The sequence below is a fragment of the Anolis sagrei genome, chromosome 3 (assembly GCF_037176765.1).
Source record: "Anolis sagrei isolate rAnoSag1 chromosome 3, rAnoSag1.mat, whole genome shotgun sequence".
NCBI lineage: Eukaryota > Metazoa > Chordata > Lepidosauria > Squamata > Dactyloidae > Anolis > Anolis sagrei.
The window spans coordinates 92,862,561-92,884,483 of NC_090023.1; the positions used below are offsets into that span (position 1 = coordinate 92,862,561).

The 21,923-nt window shown below is 37.2% G+C and overlaps 1 protein-coding gene across 4 annotated transcripts in view; it reads left to right on the forward strand.

Annotated features, from left to right (window-relative positions):
* The window catches only part of ARHGAP6 (Rho GTPase activating protein 6), a 239,808-nt gene extending 220,576 nt beyond the window's left edge, over window positions 1–19,232 (forward strand). For 3 of the 4 annotated variants that reach the window (XM_060769946.2, XM_060769947.2, XM_067466807.1), the window contains exons 9-13: window positions 1,798–1,977; window positions 8,047–8,144; window positions 10,886–11,148; window positions 13,932–14,012; window positions 17,294–19,232. In XM_060769946.2, the coding sequence (XP_060625929.2) occupies window positions 1,798–1,977; window positions 8,047–8,144; window positions 10,886–11,148; window positions 13,932–14,012; window positions 17,294–17,997 (1,326 nt within the window). In that variant the 3' untranslated portion in view covers window positions 17,998–19,232. Of the gene's footprint in view, window positions 1–1,797; window positions 1,978–8,046; window positions 8,145–10,031; window positions 10,398–10,885; window positions 11,149–13,931; window positions 14,013–17,293 lie in introns of those variants that run through there. The other variant, XM_060769948.2, reaches the window with a different exon arrangement.
* The last annotated feature ends 2,691 nt before the right edge of the window (window positions 19,233–21,923 follow it).

The following is a 21,923-nucleotide window of genomic DNA, read 5'->3' on the forward strand; positions in this document are numbered from 1 at the left end:
AATCAGGTCTTGGAGGCTTTGTAAAGTATAGCCTTAAATGACAGTCATGATTTCCCTAGAAGTATTTGAATATGTATTTGTATATGTATATGCTTGCAATAGGTTTTGCACTTTTCAAAGCACACTTTCCAGTGCCTGGTTGCATTTCAGTAGGAAAGTTGAATGGATAGGATATTGATCCTAAAACAAATAAATTCCACCTGTGGTTCTTGATCTTTGGTCGTCCATGTGGGCTTCAGCTAAACAGTTTGTTGGGATTTCTGTGAGTTAAAGTCAAAAACACCTGGAAGACCAAAGGTTGAGAACCACTGAACGGCATGATTGCCTCAATATCAGCTACTGAATTTCATTGTTATATTAGTACAGTTCTTTCTGTTGTATTTTTCTATCATGTATATTATGTGTGTCTTAGATATCTTGAGATACAGGGACCATTCACACTTATGGGTACACCTATAATCCTGGCTTAATTGGCCTCCACCATAAGCAATTAATGAGGAGCACAATTGGCCTCTGCTTAGCTCATTTATGTGATGGGCAGCTCCATTGGCCTCTGTCACATGTAAAGTCATTTGCATTTAAGGCTTTCACTGTTGAGCAAACTCTATCCTCCTGCCTCATCCATCTGGAAGTCAACCATCTGAACCTTACCATACAGGCCTTAAAAGGTCTCAAAAAAATTCAAGGCTTTTGTCCAGAAAACAGGTTGGTTTGGTCTGCCCTTATTTCCCAGTAACACTGCCCAAGGAATTTTCACTGCTGAAATGTGGTTCATAAATGGGTTGACAGCGAGGAAAGGCATGCCCTTTAAAATGCTTTAGGTTTCTATATTCCTTATCTGACAAACCTTCTGACAAACTTGGAACTATTCCTATATATAGTGTAATCTTGGCGTTTAGGAAAAACTGTCCTCTGGTCTTTCCTCTGGATCTTTGCCTTCACCAGGAGCCCTGTGGCTTGAGGGCTTACACCCTCTGATCAGAGATTCAGTTTGTAACTGGCCTAGGAGCAGCCTCGAGTTTCAGGGACTCCTCTCAGGGGCTACGATGTTTTGTTCAGAAGAGGCTGTGGTGTGTAGCTTGAGTGAGACTTACTGCTCTAGCTTTTCCCATACCAATTTGCTCTCTCCCTTTATTCTGTGTCAGGATAAAGACAAGATATTAAATAAATAAATAACTCTTATCAATAATGCTAAATACAGTTTTTATCTTCTTTCACAATAAGAATGTTTCCTTATCAATAAATATGAATGCAGATATTATATTGTTAATAATAATAATAATAATAATAATAATCAACCGTCTTGTGATTAGGTTAGTCGTTAAAAATTGTTTCTTTTCTCATGTTTCACATGCTGTGAAGTTTCTATTTCAGCACTTCTATTTTTCCATCAATCACTAACATAGAACCACATGAAGTGGCATTTATACAGCATAACATGGACACTGCAAAACAGCTGTAAAGAGTGTCGTTTCAGCACCTTTTGTAAGATAAATGGAATGGATGAATCAACTCATAAATTGCTTGATATTCTAAAATACCAGGGTTGTGTTAATGATCCTCAGTTTTCCTTGTTTAATGGATATAGCTACACAGATGACAAGCTAAGGCTGAAAAATGAAGTTGTGTTGACAGACTGAGAACAAATTAGGAATGCACACTTTTATGGCAGACTCTTCAAGATCCTTAAACAATGCAAGTTCCTAATGTGGTTAAGAAAAGAAATGTAGCCTAAACAAAGTACTGGGTAGCTACTTCAAGAGTAAAGAACACATTTCTGCTGTTTTCCTCCAATAGATTCTTGGTAACAAAATGACGTCACTCAACCTAGCCACTATATTTGGACCTAATCTGTTGCATAAACAGAAGACAACAGACAAAGAATTCACAGTTCAAAGTACAGCACGTGCTGAAGAAAGCAATGCAATTATTACAGTGGTGCAGAAGATGGTTGAAAACTATGAAATGCTTTTCATGGTAAGTGAAGACTTTCTTAGTTTGCATTGATATAGGTTGTGCATGTAAAGGGAAACTATAAGAACAAGAGCTTACTCATCTAGAAAAAACGGAATATAAGTGTAAACTTGAACTTGACACACATTTTTTTTTTCAAAATCATGATAATATTAATGATTTGTAGAAAATTGTACAGAGTATACTGTACTTTAGAAATAGGAAAGTACAGGTGATTTGTATATGAGTCACAGTGTATAACACAAAGCGGAGTGGCAACTAAAGAGTTGTTAAATAAACAGGTAAAACAACTCATGAAGCCTTCCCACACTAACAGTTTTCTGTGTGGCAAATGGGACATGAACAACACACATCCTTCATCACAATTGTGCTTCACTGAGGCCTATCTCATCAATATTTACTTTTCTCAGTATTTTATGCCAGCAACAAGCTGCCATGAGTTAGCACAAGTACAGTTGTTGTATTTGCTGCTTGAATGACCTTGTTTGTGTTTCAATGGCATCTCTTAGACATTTTCTATGATTTGATCACATAAAAGGAATGCACATTTGTAGCATGACCACGTGAAAATATTAGATTCTAAGAAACCTAATTTAATTAATGCAAACCTTCCTTTTTCTTAAGTACAAAGTCATACTGAAAGTAATGCCTGTTCATTCATAGCTCCATAAACTCCATAAATCTTAATCTTGTAACATTTTTAACTGTATTATTTCCAACAAGAGGGCAGAATATTAAATATATGAAACAAGTAAACAAGTTTAAAGTAGCTCCCCAAATGTTGTTGAAACACAGCTCCCATCAGCCTTAGGCAACATAATAAATAGTGAAATATGATGTGACTTTCAGTCTAGCAACATCTGGAGAGCTATAAATTACCGGCTGCTGGGTTTAAAGATGAATAATCTGCCTGCGGATCATTTTGATTCAAATAGCCTTAATCTGTTTTTTTCATGTCATTTTGCATTGGTGTTTAAAATGAGTAGTACAGATTTATTTAAGCTTTTTTCATGGAGCCGTTTTGCTGATAAATATCCTGCAGCTCTAAAGGCCAAACTAAGTGGCTTGCTGGATGCAAAGGAAGAATATACAATTTCAAATGACGTATTTATAATTAGAGCACACCGTGGATGTGTGTCAGTTTGACATCAGATACGCACAATGGAAAAGCATCTCTGGAGAGACGCTTCCTGTTTATGCCAATACTTTCCTTTTTTGGGCTACCTCTGCCCCAAATTGCCTCTTATACTTGAGCTTGCTTCTCCATTTACAAAATAGTAGTTTTCAGTTGCTTATCTCCTGCCCCAGAAAATGTTATATGCTGTGATTTCTGGGGTGATAGTTTAATAGAAATAGCCTTGCAGATTTTGTTGTAACAGCTTCTTGATAGCTCCACATAAAAGCAGCAGCAAATTGTTTTTCATGCTTTCAATGAGTGGGAAGAGTCCAGAGCGCTGTTTATAGTTAAGACATTGACATATGCACTACTTTGAAAAAAAGAGAAAGAAACATTTGGACAAGAGCATGGGCCCAGAGTGTACAGCTTCAATATGGTGCTGCCAAGTTTTCTTTCTTCCAGCTGTGAATAGCTTCAGCATTGAAACTGGAGCAAGATATGCAAAATAAAATCCAATAGAACAGAATGTGATATTTGGCCTACTGCATGGGTTTACTGTCAGGTCAAGATGATTCTATTTGTCAGAGGTAATACATAATATTGTGAGTGATTGTTTTCATTTCCTAGATGGATTAGCACCAACAATCTGCTAGTGATTTTAGCACAATAGTAAACAGTCAAATATCAATTATGCTTTTTTCATAAAGCTGTAGCATAGCAACCTGGAAGATAGATATGCTCAACAAGTAGTTTCCAAGATTTAGATACCTTGGGTTGCATTAAACTTGTTTCACTAGAAATGTGTGATAAAATTGTGGATTATCTATCATGGTGATGTAGTTCAGGGTAAAGCAGATAATAATATGTGGGAATGGAGTTGAGCCATACATGGTTTTAAATGCTTTTAAATGCTTTTGCATGCAAATTCACCATACAATAAGCAACACAGTTATCCGAAATATAAATACTATCCCATAGGGGTTTTTATATAATTCGGTTCCATATAAATTCACTTTGTTTATTTTATTCATGTTAGGCAAGGAAATTTACTGTCGTATTTTTCAAAAAAATACTTGAGGATAATTTACACTAGAATATCGATGCCATTGCAACACAGTCTGTGTGTATTTATTTGGAAGTAAATAATTGGAACATAAGAGGTACAGTGCTAAATCAGGCCAGGGTTCTGTAGAGTCCAGTATCCCACAGTAGCCAGTAAGATGCATCTTGAAAGGCCACAAGAATGACACAAACCTATATGTACCTTCCTGCCACATACCTTTGCAGTTGCTGCTGAGAAGCATGCTGTTTCTTGTGCGTTTTCCGCCAGGTAAATGTGTACAAATTGTTATGTGGTGCTTCACATAGACCTATGTAAACTAGAAACTTTTATATGCCTGCCACAGTTAACACAGTATGTAGGCTTCTATCGTCTCGACTTATGTCTCAACAAGAAAAAAATAGCTGTAAAAGAGGAGCAATCAGGTTTCCTCCCAAACAGGCAGATCAAAGATAATGTAAGAATCATACTAAATACAATTGAATATTTTGAAAAACATAATCAGGAAGAACTTGCCCTACTAAGTTTGGATGCTGAAAAAGCATTCGACAATCTGAATTGGGATTATTTCAAATTACTAATGAAAGAAATAGATTTCGGATATCAATTCATCAATGCCATAGATGCAATATACGATACACAAGAAGCCAAAATGTTAATAAATCTACAAGAGTCAAAAAGCATAAAAATAAGTAAAGGAACAAGACAGGGATGCCCTCTCTCACCCCTGCTATTTATAATGGCTATAGAAACTTTATTAAACAACATAAGGAATGATCCGGAACTAAGAGGCATAAAAATTCACAAAGAAAATTACAAAGTAAGGGCATATGCAGATGACATCATTTGTATTGTCAATAACCCAACGGAAAATATATCAAAGTGGATAGAAAAAATTGATCAATATGGGAGGGTAGCAGGATTAGTAATAAATAAGAAAAAAACGATGCTCTTGACAAAAAATCTTTCAAAAAAGAAAAAAGAGGAACTCGCAAACTCAACGGAACTTCAAATAGTAGAGAAGATAAAATACCTAGGTATAACACTAACAGCAAAAAATTCTCAATTAATGAAAAATAATTATGAACAAAAATGGAAAGAAATAAAAAAAGATCTGGAAAACTGGAAAAACTTGAAACTATCATTATTAGGCCGAATTTCGATAATCAAAATGAATATTCTCCCAAAAATGCTATTTTTTTTTCAATCTTTACCAATAATAAGAAATATGAGTATCTTTAGTACATGGAATAAGGATATCTCTAAATTTATATGGCAAGGGAAAAAACCAAGGATAAAAAGACTAATCCTAATAGATGAAAAAAAGAGAGGCGGCCTTGGACTACCAGATCTCAAAACATATTATGAAGCTTGCTGCCTTAGCTGGATTAAGGATTGGACTACTTTAAAAAAGAGGAAGGTGCTGACACTGGAAGGGGCAGACTTAAGACGAGGGTGGCACGCCTATTTGTGGTACGATAAAATTAAAATCGAAAAAAACTTTACAAATCATTACGTTAGAGCTGGTTTAATAAAAATTTGGGAAAAATATAAAAAAAGATTCTATAACAGTACTCCAATATGGCTGTCACCCATGGAAGCATTCCAACGAAGAGAGCTTGGCTGGGAAGTATGGCCTACCTATAAAGACTTACTCAGATTACATAAAGGGACACTTATATTGAAAGAGGAAAAGGAAATTAAAGAAACTTTTACTACTCTATCTTGGTTGAACTATAGACAAATTCTGGATTGTTATAAAACTGATAAAGATTCAAATTTTGGAAATGAAGAGGGATTTTGGGACACTATTATGAAGACAAATAACAAAATAATAACAAAAATTTATAAAAAATTGCTAGAATGGACAACAGAAACGGAATACATAAAAGAATCAATGATAAAATGGGCACAAAATATAGGCCATCAAATTCGTTTGGAACAATGGGAGAAGATTTGGAATCAGAAAATGAAATATACCTACTCCTATAATTTAAAAGAAAACCAAATTAAAATGATACATAGGTGGTATATTACACCACAAAAAATCTCAAAGTTTGACAAGAAGACACCTGATAGATGCTGGAAGTGTGACCAACATATAGGGTCCTTCTATCATATGTGGTGGACGTGCCCGAAAGCAAAAAATTTTTGGAATATAATTCACAATAACATACAAAGTATACTTGATATAAAAATAAGGAAAGAACCAGAGTTCTTCCTACTGGGTATGTATGATATAATAGGAGATAAAAATAAAGATATTATTTTTAATTATCTGACCATAGCAGCCAGGATTGTATACGCCAAAAGATGGAGACAGAGTGAAACACCACAAATTGAAGAATGGCAGTGTAAGATACTAGAAATAATGAACATGGACGAACTAACGTACTGGCTAACACCGAATGACGGAAAACCGAAAAAACATACAAATTGGGACTCGGTGAGAAGCTACCTAAAACAGCAAAATATAGAGGTCGTCCCTTGAAAACTACTAATATAGAAAAAACTGTATCACAGGAAAGCATATTGAACTGTTTGAAATGAAAGTTTTTTCTTTCTTCTACTACAATTTACCCATAGACTAAGGACTTGGATGTTATTTCCTTTTCCACCTTTATTATTCTTCTTAACAAAAATACAGATCTTCAAAGAACAGATGGAAGTCCACCAATTTTTGGTTTTTTAATTCCTCCCCCCCTTTTTTTTTTTTTTTTTTTTTCTCTTTCTTTGTCTTTTTCTTTTTTTTTTTTTTTTTTTTTTTTTTTATTGTTTTTTTTTTTTTTTTTTTTTTGTGAGGTTTTTTGTGTAGACCTTTTTTCTGCACAACACTTTACATCTATCATTATTTCCTACTTTACTATCTCCTCCACAATTATTCCCCCACTTTCCTTGTAATTACACAAAAATGCAATAAAAAATATTATAAAAAAAAAAAAAAAAAAAAAAAAAAAAGAAAAAAATAGCTGTAAATGGTTCTGCAAATGTGTACTAGTTAAACGCAAGAGCTATGAAATCAATCTGACCATTTATTTTCTTCATTCAAATAATAGAAAGTTCATAGGGATATTTAACCTTATGTACACAAACCACAGATGTAATCAAAAGGATTTGTTGCAGCATGAAATAATGTAAACAGATGAGTGTATACATTCCTGCAAATGCCAGGAATATGTGACATTTAACAAAGAGAAGGAGAAAGAACAATTGTCTAAGTATCACAGTTAGGTTCTGAACGTTGAAGAGCACACAAGGCCATGTTTCTAAGACATTCATTAGAAATTGGAATACCATCCAGAGATAACATTCCTCATATCCCACTTATTTGTTGTTGTTGTTGTTGTTGTTATTATTAATATTTCAAACATTTGTACCTCGTCCTTCTCAACCCCTGAGGGGGAACTCAGGGTGGCTTACAATCGGCAGCAATTTGATGCCAACACATACACCATAATACTATAACACAGATTCAACATTAATTAAAACATTACATTATAAAATAGTCATTTAAAACATTAATAACAATAACAATATAACTGCATCCCAACCTCAACCTGCATATCTTTCTAGAATTTCCGGTTTTGTAAATAAAAGGAAATATGCAAATATTCCTCAAAAGTCACTCCCGGTGAAAGTTGTGAAAGCCAGATTTGGATCATATAAGAGGAAAATAAAAGGAGAGTTGATGGCAAAGAAAGAAAAGTTTACTCAATAATACTACTCACAGCAAACTATATTTAAGTGTACATTCTATGGAAATAGCAATTTACAGTTAGTGATCTGCTGTTCTGAGGAGTTCTGTCTTATTTTAATGACAATTAACCTTTGTCTAAACAATGCAAGTGGTGCATGTTTCTGTACTTATTTCTCTGATGTTTTCATTCACATATAGGTCCCCGCTGACCTTCAAAATGAAGTTCTTGTTAGTCTGCTTGAGACTGACCCTGATGTTGTTGACTATTTGCTGAGGAGGAAAGCATCCCAGTCATCGTGAGTAACTTGTTTCCTTTCATTACAAATGGGTATTTTATTTCCTGGGATTATTCAAAAGCTTCAAGTCTCAAAACCTTGTTAGCATTCATTTAAAAGAAAAATAATAGGCTGTGAATTACTGTGGTGTCAAATTCCTTGTTCCTTTTATAAGAGATGAGTCTATTTGTAGTCTTTATTATCACAATTGTTTGTGTTGCTGATACAATTACAAAACAAAAATGATTTTGCAATACATTCATTGTGTAATTTAAGACCCATAGGTCGCTAGGCATATTGATGGTATGGACTCATGAAAAGCAGGAATGCTGGTGTATTGCAACTGGGTCTCTTTGCATTACTGTTAAATGAAATTCTGTGTATTGTCGAAGGCTTTCATTGCCGGAATCACTGGGTTGTTGTAGGTTTTTCGGGCTGTATGGCCATGTTCTAGAAGCATTCTCTCCTAAGGCTAGACAGTGAAGCCATTGAAACCCACAAGCATGTGGACAATTTCAACAGAAAGGAGAAAACCATGAAAATGGACAAAATCTGGCTACCAGTATTAAAAAAAAACTCTAAAATTATAACAGTAAATAAAGAACAAAACTCAAACACAGGAGAACTCCAGACAAGAAACAATCAGGAACACCTAATCGCCTCTCAAGAAAGGATTTTCCCAGGCAATAACAAGCTACACCTAAAAACCGTCAGGCCATCAAATGCTAATCAAGGTGGCTAATTGAAACATTCACTCCTAGTTCCGACAGACAAGAGTTCTTTCTCCCATCCTGGACTTTCCACAGATATATAAACCCAATTTTCCTAGTTTTCAACAGACCTCACAACCTCTGAGGATGCCTATATTGCCATTAACCAGCCATTCTCTAAAAGTATGAAAATCCCAGTGCAGACACAGATGTTTCCTGATTTGCTCAAAAGAACTTAGAGAATTGTAAACAGGAAGATTTGAAAAATATTTTTGTGGTTATAGCTTCCAGAATCTCCAAGCCAGCTTTACCAGTGATCATACTGGGTTTGCTGATTGGGATCCTGCAAATTATGACATCTCCATTCCATTGAAACCAACACACACAAGAGATGATCTGATCACACACCCATATTGCTTGTATGTCAATATTACTGTCAAGTGTATTAAGTGAGTTTAAGTGTTAGAGTTCATTTTAATACATTCATGGATGAACATTACACATAATCATACATCATTTGCCAATACTTGACTTTCATTAGAACTTCTTTATTCATTTGGAAAATAAGTTGGTACTTCTCTTAAATTGCTTGTTTTTTCTGTGTCATTTGTTCATCAAGAAACAAAACATTTTTAAACAACATGTTTCCTCAAGAAGAAATCACATTTTTAAAGTTTTGCTAGCATGTTTTCAGCAGCAACCATGTAGCTTTGGGAATGAGTTGGGCTAGAAGTTAGAGGGAAATTTGTTCAGCATGTAGGAAATGTTATTCTCTTTAGACATGGCCTGTTTGTAGTCCAGTTTGAAGAGATGGCTACAAATTTATTGGATTGTGTTTTTCCCCAGATGAGAAGTTGGAACCAAAAAATAAGTGAGATACACATGTAGTTACCAACTCAGTAAACCACTAAAATGTGTAACCACTTTTATACTCTTGGAATTATATTGATACTTAGTGGTGGATTTAAAATGTAGATCAATTCAATGAAAAAATTGAAACTCTGCAGTGTGAATTGAGCACATGTGTGTCAGTGGAAGTCACTCGTTCCATAGAGAAATGTGTAAGAACTGCTTAATACCTCTTTCTCATGATGATTGCCCTGAGACAATATATAAAGGATATAAAATGTGCATAGGGAGTGCTGTTTGCCCTTTATATTGAAAGCATTATGAACGCAGTCTTTGTCTTTACTTTTAGCTAATAGCCTCAACATTTCTCCTTTTTGTCTTGATGGAAATACAAAAGAAAGCTTGCCTGGTTTAATACAGCTCTGTTAGGATGGAAACATACAGCTGTACTGGGCATTGCTATGAGACTGCTTGCTGCTATAGCTTACTGTGATGACTGTTTAGTTCTGGATTTTCCTTACCCCTGGACTTACAAGGATGAGAAGTTGATTCCAGCAGGACAGTAACATAAAGCCAAGCTATCATTTAAACCTAAAATCAAAGTTCTTGCTGTGAAAGCTTTCTTGTTAAATCTTATATAAAGCAGCAGTGGCCTGTTTTAAGTTTTTTGGAATTTTCATTTGAGAAGATCCTAGAAGGTCACAAATCTTATTAAGGTAAGGTATTTTAAGAAGTTTGCAAGGTGTTTGTAGAGTGTTCTTCCATCCCACCCTCAACATTTCTTGTGTTACCTTGCTTTATTATTCATGTATTTATTTCATAGTAATTTACCAGACTGCATATATGCTACATACACAAACCTGGAGTATGTCCTTATAGTAAAATCCTTTTTTTTTTCTTTTGGACACATTGACAAAAATAATCTCATGGTAAAGAAAACAATCTATGTAACACAAGAAGTTACTTCTGGCTTCAATTATATTTTTATGAAAGCACTTTCATTGCAATATGTATTGATTTGTGGTTATTGTCTTCAATTTATTGTGGTAGTGAGTTTTTACTTATGTATTGTGAAAGACATTCACACCATTGTTTGTTATGAAAATGCACTCCTTCCAGCATCCATAATCATATCTTGCCTAAATGTTGTTGACATGAACAGTTTTTGAGAGGCTAAACTTTATTACTTTACGCTTTTATCAGAAGCCCTGAAGCACTCCAGTCGGAAGGTTCTTTCTCCATGGAAGGCAGACATTCGTCCATAGATTCAAATAGAGCCTCGAGTGGCGACATCTCACCTTACGACAACAATTCCCCAGTGCTCTCTGAACGGTCTCTTTTGGCAATGCAAGAAGACCTGTCCCTCAGTTCTGAAAAGTTGTTTAAAGTGCCGGAACAATGCACCTTGATTAGTCATTTTCAACCAAAATCAAGAGAAAATTCCCTTGGATCATGGCTTGGGAAAGGTATGATGAGCATGCACAGTGGGTGACATTGCCCTGTTATTTTTTAACTGTGAACATACCTACAGAGTAGTATTATAACTTTTTCATAGAAAAATGGTCATTCGATTCCATTTTGTAAGAGGAGAATTTCTTCAAAGTATCCTGGCATACTGATTATGAGAAATAATCCTGTTAGGATTGAATTATGGAATGTATGATATATAGTTCCGGTAATCCATGAACAAAACCACACATTTCAACATATATCCCAGAGCTGGACACCTGTTACAAATTTCAATAACAGGCATTTATCCAATAGCCTAACACCAGCATTATTGGGTGTGGTATTTTCGTAAGAACAGCACGTTAGGCAGCTGTTTATATTTATTATTTATTTACCATATTTATATCCCGCCATTCTCACCCTGGAGGGAACTCAAGGCAGCCTTACAACAGACAGCAATTTGATACCATGAACACATATATCAAACAAACAATTACAATTAAAACCAGACAATTAAAACATAAATTATTAAAACATCAATTAAAATCACGCCATCCAAACATAATCCAGGGCTGTTCCAATTAGTCATTCGCATTGATTCATACTTACTTATTGCACTGTTCCAAAACTTATTGCACTGTTATTTCACTGTTATTGCACTTATTGCACTGTTATCAAAAGCTTGGTCCCAAAGCCACGTCTTAAGTTTTTTTCCTGAAGGTCAGGAGAGAAGGGGCTGATCTGATCTCTCTGGGGAGGGAGTTTCATAATGGAGGGGCCACCAATGAGAAGGCCCTGTCACTCGTCCCCAACCAATCACACCTACGAAGGAGGTGGGACCAAGAGCAGAGCCTCCCCAGATGATCTTAATATGCAATGATATAAGTAGTGGTTGAAGCAATTACACACTTCTTACTTCCTCTGTCTTTTGGACATTCTTTTATACTATCTCCTGCTCCTCTTGTCTATTTACCTGTGAGGAATAATAGCTACTGGCCATCTGTTCAGCTAAAAAGGGTTATGTTTAGGTGGTCTTTTGTTATTAGCCAACCAGACAAAACATGTAATAGTTTATGTGTTCAGTATCGCACATCATCCAATTGGAAATTAAATTTTACTGGCCTTTTAAAGTGCCATCAATCAGATAGACATTTTATTGGTAAATCATTTTTCTGACTACCGGACTTCGGGTGATCACATCATAAATGGGTCAACACGATTAAGGCCTATTGTACCAATTAAGTACACGTTTTGCGGGAAGGATAGTCCAACCCCTTCAGCTAGACTTTACTATATTTCCCATTTATTCTATTATTGATGTATAGGTGACTGAACACCCAGAATTGGCTTCATCATAAGCTCTTAACTTTGTGAAGGCAATGATCACAAAGTACAGTTCTTGCCATTCTTAATTTCAATATACAAGCTTTAAGGTATATTGAAATGAAGAATAGCTGCCTGTGCACCCTGACATCTTGAAGTTTCAAAACCAAGTTGTGATAAAGCATGGGAATCTGCTGTTCAGGTGGAGGAACAAATAAAATAATTGCGCTAGCTTGAACCCTTTGAAGATGAGGCTAAAATTATTATTATTATTATTATTATTATTATTATTATTAACTTTATTTGTACCCCGCTAGCATCTCCCAGAGGACTCGATGCGGCTTACACAGGCCGAAGCCTCAAACACAATACAATAGAGAATATAACATCACAACAACAAGGCAGATCAAACAATAAGCAAAATAACATAACACCGCAGTACTAAGCAAATCAAACAATAAGCAAAATAACAACAATGGCAGTACATCAGGACATTATTAAAAACTGGTTCGGCCGGCGCACTGGGGTACAAGGGTTAAAAGTGCTGAATGGCAGGAGGCACGTAAGGTTAAAAGTGCGATGTGCAGCGACAATTTGTTATGCTAAGGTGCTACTAGGACTTGGGGTGGGGATTCCTAGTCTGGGAAGGCACAACGGAACAGCCAAGTTTTTAAGTTCCTTCTGAAAACGGCTAGAGTGGGGGCCTGTCTGAGATCTTTTGGGAGGGCGTTCCAAAGTCGGGCGGCCGCCACAGAAAAGGCCCTGTCACGTGTCCCCACCAAGCGCGCTTGCGACGTGGGTGGGATCACGAGCAGGGCCTCTCCAGATGACCGTAACGAGCGCGTGGGTTCGTAGATGGTGATGCGGTCACGCAGGTAGGGTGGTCCCAAACCGTTTAGGGCTTTGTAGGTGAGCACCTGCACCTTGAATTGGGCTCGGAAGACAAATGGCAGCCAATGGAGCTCCTTAAACAGAGGGGTAGACCTCTCTTGATAATGAGCTCCTGTTAGTATCCTGGCTGCTGCCCGCTGGACCAATTGAAGTTTCCGAGCCGTCTTCAAGGGCAGCCCCACGTAGAGCGCATTGCAGTAATCCATTCTAGAGGTGACCAAGGCATGGACCACCCCAGCCAGATCAGCCTTCACGAGGTATGGTCGCAGTTGGCGCACAAGTCTCAGTTGCGCAAAGGCCCTCCCGGATACTGCCGACACCTGAGCCTCAAGTGTAAGCGAAGAATCCAAGAGGACGCCCAAACTGCGGACCTGTGGTTTCAGGGGGAGTGTAACCCCGTCCAACACAGGTGACCACCCTATACCCCGATCTGGTTTGCGATCGACCAGGAGGACCTCTGTCTTATCGGGATTGATCTTCAGCTTGTTCTAAAAGGTTCTTAGGATCCTGGCCATTGTCCCTCTTTAGATCTCTGTTGAAGAATTCTTACCAGATAATCTACCTCATGTTCTTCCTCATCATGTAGATGCTTCAGAGGACTATTTTGACATATGGGGAACCTGGCATTCAACGTTGAAAAGTAGTAACAAAGATACAGATATTGCAGGTATACATTTTGTTGCTCATGTTTATCACTGCTGGTTGCATACTTAGCTGTTCTTTTTAAAATTCTACATTATTTTAGTGTCTTACGTTGCATGAAATGATAACACTGATTGCCATTCACCAGACCACCAGTCTTGTTGGCTGTGGAATATGACTGTCTAAAGTATCTGCAGTACCCTTTACAAACTAGTCGTGATTTCCTTATAGTGGGCTAACTCAGAGGATGTTGTAGCACTGTGGTTCTCAACCTGTGGGTCCCCAGATGTTTTGGTCTTCAACTCTCAGAAATCCTAACAACTGGTAAACTGGCCGGGGGATTTCTGGGAGATGTAGGCCAAAACACCTCAGGACCCACAGGTTGAGAATCAATAGCAGTTTTGAGTTCAGGTCATAGAATAGGAGCTCACCAGCTCTTGTCAGAATGAACAACTTTCCTCTCCCTTCCTTCCTTAGACTGATAATGCCCAGCTTTCTGTGATAAAAAAGAAAATGGAAAGCAAAGGAGTATTTCAGGTTTTTTTTTTAATGTTAGGATAGGCAGCATAAGTCCTATGTAAAGCCTTCTTTAAAAGGGCTTGGATTTACTGCAGTTCTATCACTGTCCACTAGAGGGAAGGGAAGGAGAATAAAAATAAAAATAGAGCAAACCATGATTTAGCTCTGTGCTCTTCTAGGTAAATGACTTAAGATATTTGTTACTGTTGTTCTTAGGATTTTTTTTAACCCTAAGAACAACATTTCTCCAAACAGTGATCCAAACAACATCTCTGCAAAAGGAATTGATGGAAAAATTTCTGATGTTTGGGTGTTTAGGCAATTCCTTCCAGTATCTACAGTATTTTATATCTACCTCTTAGTATTTTTTAAAAAATCAGAGACATATAGAGAAAAAAGCCCATTCTTTCCAACTCCTTTTGATTTATTTACATTTTCTTACAGTTGCCATGGCAAATCATTGAAATGGCAAGTGTTCACAATAACTCTAAAAATAAGAATTAAAATGGGGAGGGGGGGGAGGTTGCTGGCTAGATTTCTCCCCTGCAATCTCCCCCCCCCCATTTTAATTCTTATTTTTAGAGTTATTGTAACTTTAATTAAAGTTATCTTTTTTGTTTAAAAAGATAAACATTTGGAAGAACCCTAGTCCAAATCCAAGAAATTGCTACCAACAGCCCCTGCCCCAGAAAGCATGGAACAAATGCATTTGGAGAAGACAAAAACCAGCAAAATTCAAGGAGCGACATTGTAAGATAGAAGGTCTCAAACTTTTTCGGACATTGAGCTCTTTTGGAAGCAAACTTTTTTTGTGGAGTCCCAAGAAATATTGTTATTACATTACATTACATTACATCACATTATATTATATTAGATATAATGTATATATATCAGGCATGGGCTGGGCCAGTGGGAGATGGATGGAAAGTGTTTGTTTGAACTAAGTCACACAGTGCAAAAAAAATTACAATATTTAAGATGAAGAACAATTTTAACTAAAATATACTTAACGGTTTCAGTGGAAGACTCTCGGGGCCATCCAGTCCAACCTCCTTCTGCCATGCAGTAAAAACAAAATCAAAGCACCCTCAACAGATGGCCATTCCACCTTTGTAATAAATAAATAAATAAATAAATAATAGCAGAAACCCCAGATGAGGTGGAGTGCCCACAGAAGCCCTTAGCACCTCTTGCAGGGCTTCAAGTGGTCTCCGGAGCACAGTTTGAGACCCACTGTTGTAAGACTTTAACACTTCTGTAGACCAATTTGGAAGACCCCTCTTTTTCTTCCCTTCCCTTTCTCCCCTTAAAAACCTTGCCTCTCCTTTATGAACAGTCTTTGACTCTCACTTTTCCCGCCTCCTTGACATGGTGTCATCTAAATTCTGTGTCATAAAATGCAATTTATATCAGTATATGAAGGTTGTACAGTATGACCCAAGTATCTGTTGGCGCTGAATCCACAGGTTCATTTATCCATGTTTAACAAAATGTGCCCTCTCTAGGCATTTTCTATATCTCCCAGCCTGATCCTATGGTGCTCCTAGGCCAGAAGTCAATGGAGTTCACTATTATCCAGAGTTTTCGTATCCCCTGTAGGCAAAAGAAAAATTCTTCTCTATTTCTAGACTGTCTTATATGCAAATCTCCATATTGTGCAGCTACTGACATTCTGGATTAATTAAACCTTGCCTTTAAATCATTTCACTTAATCCAGAAAAAAATACTTTGTCATCGTTTTTTTTCTAACACTCATTAAAGTTTTGAATTATGCACCCAGAAAACAGAAAAATGTACTTTGAAAAAGTTGGGAGGAGTCCTGAATTCTCTTGGTTTCTATCCAAGCCTTCCCAGCTCAAGGAAAACACAGGGCCATTTCTACCTTTGAGCAGTGTAGTAGGGACAACCTTTGTCAGCAGCATGTTCTAGGTTTTCAGAAAGAAAAATGACGGTACTGTAATTTAATTTGTTGTTGCTGTTCTGTTTTTGCTGCCAAGGAGGAGGAAAGGTGCTTTCGAGATTTTCTGTTTTGTGTGCCAAAATAACAACTTGCTTTGGCACTTGGATCAGCCATGTAGAATAGCTTGCAAACAATGTCAATGTTATATTAAAAGGCAACAGTCCTATCTCTCATCCCATCTACGCTAACCATTAATGCAGTTTCAAACAGGTATTTAAGAAAGTAGTTTTGCTAATTGCATCAGAAATCCTGGAACCAGTTGTGAGACCTGGATAGTGATTATACAAGCCACAGAGCACTGATGTGTATTGAAGGCTTTCTTTTGCATAATTTTGTGAGATTTTGTTTTCTGTCTGCAGCAGTGTGAAGCTATCTTTGAATTGTATTAAATGGTCAGTGTACATGGGGGTCTCAGGTTCATTAACTATTCAAAATGTACCATTCTAGCTGTCTAAGAGCCGTCGCAAACTAGGTTCCTGCGGGAGAAAACCTTGCTAGCAAGTCCCTGACGTCATGAGCCTGCGCCTCTCTCCCCGCCCCTTTCTCCGCCCCTTTCTCTTTGCCAGCGTGGTTTTTCCTTTGCTAGGGCAGCATTGCCCGCATTTTCTCTCAGTTGAATTCTGCCAACTGAGAGAGTATACTGGCAATGCTGCCCTAGCAAAGGAAAAACCATGCTGGCAAAGAGAAAGGGGCGGAGAAAGGGGCGGGGCGAGAGGCGGAGTCTCGTGACGTCAGGGACATGCTAGCAAGGTTTTCTCCCACAGGAACAGAGTTTGCGACGGGCCTAAAACTACATACATGCCTCATTACTGATTATCATCCTTCAGGGTCCCATGGAGACATCTTTGAAAGCAGCTCGCTACGGCCAGGCCAGTGCTCTCTTTCTCAAGGGAACCTGTCACTGCCTTCATCCCAGTGGCGAGGGAGCAACACAGAATTAGATCATGGGAGGCAAGCCATCCGAAGGAGTCAGACTGCAGCCGCCCTTCCTGAATGTCGTCCACATCCCCCCCTCTCTCGGGTTTGCAGCACCCCACAAATGGAGGTCAGCAGAAGGAATTCTAGCCAGTCCAATCCAGAGCAGCATTTCTCTGCGGGAAACACAGAACACCTTACAGAACAAGACTCAGATGCAGCTTGTTTGCATAACATGGGGAAACCCTTGTACTTGAGGCAAGCTGAAGTAATGCGTCGAGACAGGCCACCACCACCTTATCCGGACAAAGCAAAGCCAACTTGCACCTTGCAGGCCATTGCCTCTCCAACTGAGAATCCATTGTGGAGGCTTCGGAGGCCAGATTCCCATTCAGGGACCATAGGAGCAAGAATTATGACTCAAGTGCCTGAGCAGGCAGCCCTATGTGAGGAGCAACAAGACCAAAAAGAGAGGAGGGCTTCCATCCCAGAGAGCGAGCAGAACAATAAGCATTTGTCAGAGCCAGACTGGCATGACTGGCAAAGGGATCGATGGCAAATCTGGGAAATTTTATCACCCGATAATCCAGACTCTCTCCCTGAAACACTAGTATGAGTGGAAGATCCCACTTGGAGTGACATTGCTTTTTCACAGCCAAAGAAAGAATGGGACCGGGGACTGAATTCTAGCTTTGTTTTATACCAAGCAGATAATATGCCATTTGTTTGGATTTTTTTCAACAAAAAAACTATGATCACTTTATAATTTTTTTAGTAGCACTGTAAAATTTATGAATTTTGTTCTGGCTTGTAATTGTCATAAGAAGGAAAAATGCGATAACAATTCAAGGCCTAACCACTCTGTAAAATATAAGCTGCGTGTATGATAAAATCTGCAGCCTTGATGTTGCTAAGATGTATTTATGTATCTGCCATTCAGATGATTGTATATTCTGCAAAAAGTCTTCTTTTTTTGTACAATGGTATTTTCATATGCAAGAGAAAACAACTTTTGACTGCTTTTTTAAATGAAAGAATTATTTTAATCACTGCACTTAGTAATATTACCACAATATGTATTGAGGCTCTCTTTGAAGTGCACAAGCTGGTTTCTGTGCTTTTAAACTAACCTGTTTGTGGGAGACATATATTTTCACTATGAAGAACACTAATGTGGAATGGAAACATTCAAAGCCATATATTTTATAGTGAGCAAGTTAGAGGCAGAAATGCAAATAAAAGTTAAAAATTGATGCAATATGTTAAGATTTGATGCAATATGATAATATATATATATATTAGACTATTAGAAAGCAATTTCAGTTAATCCTTCAGAAGCAAGGCCGTGCCTAAAAAAAAGAAATCAAGAAATCCCAAAGATCTTTTTGCCATTCCAGAACTAATGCAATTTTGTATACACAATATATAATATATATTTATAAATACATAGTTTTAAAACAAACTGGAATCCAAATTAGTAACTAAAATAAGTCATTTCTTATTTCTGAAATCTCAAATCAGTCAGAATTAAAGAGGAATACCCCTTGTACATTGAACAAGTATTTGTAGGATCCCACATAAAAATTCCAGAAGAAATCATATTAAAAGTGTAATACTGTCTTTTTAAAGAGTTGTTTCAGTGCAAGTCATAGCTTAACTGCAAAAGTGTTTTGGGCCAGCAGATGGCAATATGTTGCTACTTCAAAGTTTTTTCCTCCCTTCACAAGGAAAAGATCTGTCTGTAATCTTCTTATAAATACGCTTGTCTTAATTTTGACGCAGTTACTTATCCAGTGACGTCTTTAAATTATATCTCGTGCCACAATGGAATAAAACTCTACCAAACAAGAATACGTGCTTTTATACATTTAATTTTTTATTCCTATTATTTTTGAATTGTTGAGCATAAATACGCCATGAGTTTACAGTAGTGCATGAGAGTCAGTCAAGCTCAAAGTGCCAGAGGGGGAATGTGCATGCAAGAGACATATGGAGAGGGACAACATATGTATATGCTTGCTTACTAATTTTAGAAGAGTCCAAGACAAAATGAGATCGTTGGATTGTTTGGTTTTGATGGAAATATAGATAACAACAGTGATAACAGAAAAAGAGAAAGAAATAGGGGAGCAGAGAGAGAACCAGTAGAATTTTCTCATCTCTGGATAGGAACTGTAGTAAATAGCAAAATACTAAATAATCTAGAAACTTCAAAAGAAGCTGATTCTAGCAAAAAATAATATTTTGCGTGAGAATGTGTGTATGCACCTTCAAGACGTTTCTTGATTTATGTTGACTTCATTAATGTCATAGGGTTTGCTTAGGCAAGAAATTCTCAAAGATAGTTTTGCTAGTTCTTTCCTTTTTAATATAGCCCACAGTACCTGGTATTTGTTGACAGTATCTCCCATCCAAATTCTAACCAGGGATGACAATGCTTAGCTTCCAATATTGGACAGGATCTGGTGCCTTTAAGGTATTTAGAATATCTGGCCTTAATAGTAATTTAGTAATAGATGCTGGTTAAATTTGATTGTTGTAACAGTATTACCATTAGAGATGGCAAGGTTGTGTTTGTGGAGCTTCCTGTTTTATCAACCATAAATATTATTTCCATGCCATACTTTCATGTAGTAAAAACAGACTATCCTTGCAGGTTTAAGAAACCAACAACTGATAGGTCTCAAAAAAATTTCATTGTGCAGAAGTTAACAATTGCATGTACTCACCTACTGGACTAGGCTCATAAAATAAAAATCCCAAAAATGGAAAATAATCTCTAGGAATTTCTAGTGTTACTTGCCATTTTTATTTTTAAGAATACAATGACAATCCAAAATCTAAGTATTTCTAATTTGATAAATACTGAGGTAAGTTCTTTTGTCATTCATATTTCAATAAAGTTTTATATGTTTTCTTTTTCTATGTTTTAAGAAAGAATTGTGTGTGTGTGCCTTCAAGTCTTCTGTCTATTTTTGCCAAAATAATGAATTTCATAGTGTTTACTAAAGCAAAGAATACTCAGAGGTATTTTGCCAGTTCCTTCCTCTGAAATTAGGACTCAAATCAAGCTTTGTGTATTAGAAATGGTTTTAATCTTTCTACTGTGCTTCAAGCAGCCTTAATCTACACTCTACAACAGATGCCCAAGACAGGCTTCAGAGTCCAGAAAGAAAGGGCTCTACACTGAAAAAAATTGCAAAAGAATCTCTGAAGGTTTGTTCACATATACTTCAGATCACAGTGTAAAACACTGTGCGTCATTTAGTATTTAATGCATGAGAAATCAGTACATTTGTTTCATTCCCAAGGAGAATCTTGAATTAAAGAACAAGGTTTGGTTGTATCATGAGTCACCATCTATATATAGCAGCCTTTCTCAATTTGGTTCCCTACAGATGTTTTGACCTACAAATCCCAACATTTGTGACCACTGATTGACTGAATGTGCTAATGGGGAAAGCATGTGACTGCCACTAACAAAGTACAAATCCATTCTGCCCTTGCTTTTAGCTTAATTGGATCAGACTCATGGCAGTTCCAGTCCTGATGGGGACATCCATTCCATCATGTGTAGTTTTGCCAGTTTTTCACCTGGGGGTAATAGGAGTTGTAATCAAAAACATTGAAGGTTATCAAGTTAGAGAAGACCAGAGTAATGTTGGCTTACAAAATGTCATGATGTCCCTGAGTCCCTCTTCGGAGATTGAGATAGGATGGGATATAAAAGCCTGAAATAAATAAATAATAATTAATGGGCAAACTCATCAGTGAGGCTATGGTATAACACTGCCCAACACACATTTCGGTGCCTGGAATGTTAGATCTGTTTCTTGGTATGTTTGATCTGCTGATTCCAAAAATGGCTCCACTTTCCCCTTACCAGCTCTAGTTTTTGAAATATAGAACATATCCCATGTACTAGATGCCATATGCTCACCCATAACACCATAACACCATGATAACCGTAACTAAAACTAAAGCTGATCAGATATCTCCAATGTAAATTTTTGAATCAGCACCCAAAACAACCCCAGAAACAGGCCTAAAAACCAAGGCATCAAGAATGTTTTTGTTGTATTGTATAATGTGTATGTGGTTTTTTTCTGTGGGGCCAGCAACCAACAAAGTTACTTGCCAAAAACAATTACTGGGAAATATTCCTCAACTGCAGAGGAGCCATCTTATTACTAAGAAGCAACATTATCACAGAACATTGTTGCTGCTTAAATTGGAGTAGCAAAGCCTATTGTAATGTACATGGCAATTCAGAGGTGTGTTATGAATACAGATATCATAGAGTTGGAAGAGACCTCGTGGGCCATCCAATTCCCTGCCCAAAACCAGGAAAATTGCATTCAAAGCACCCCTGACAGATGGCCACCCAGCATCAGATAAAAGCTTCCAAAGAAGAAGCCCCCACCACAGTCCAGGGCAGAGAGATCCACTGCTGAATGGCTCTCTCAGTCAGGAAGTTATTCCTAATGTTCAGATGGAATCTCCTTTCCTGTAGTTTGAAGCCATTGTACTGCATCCCAGTCT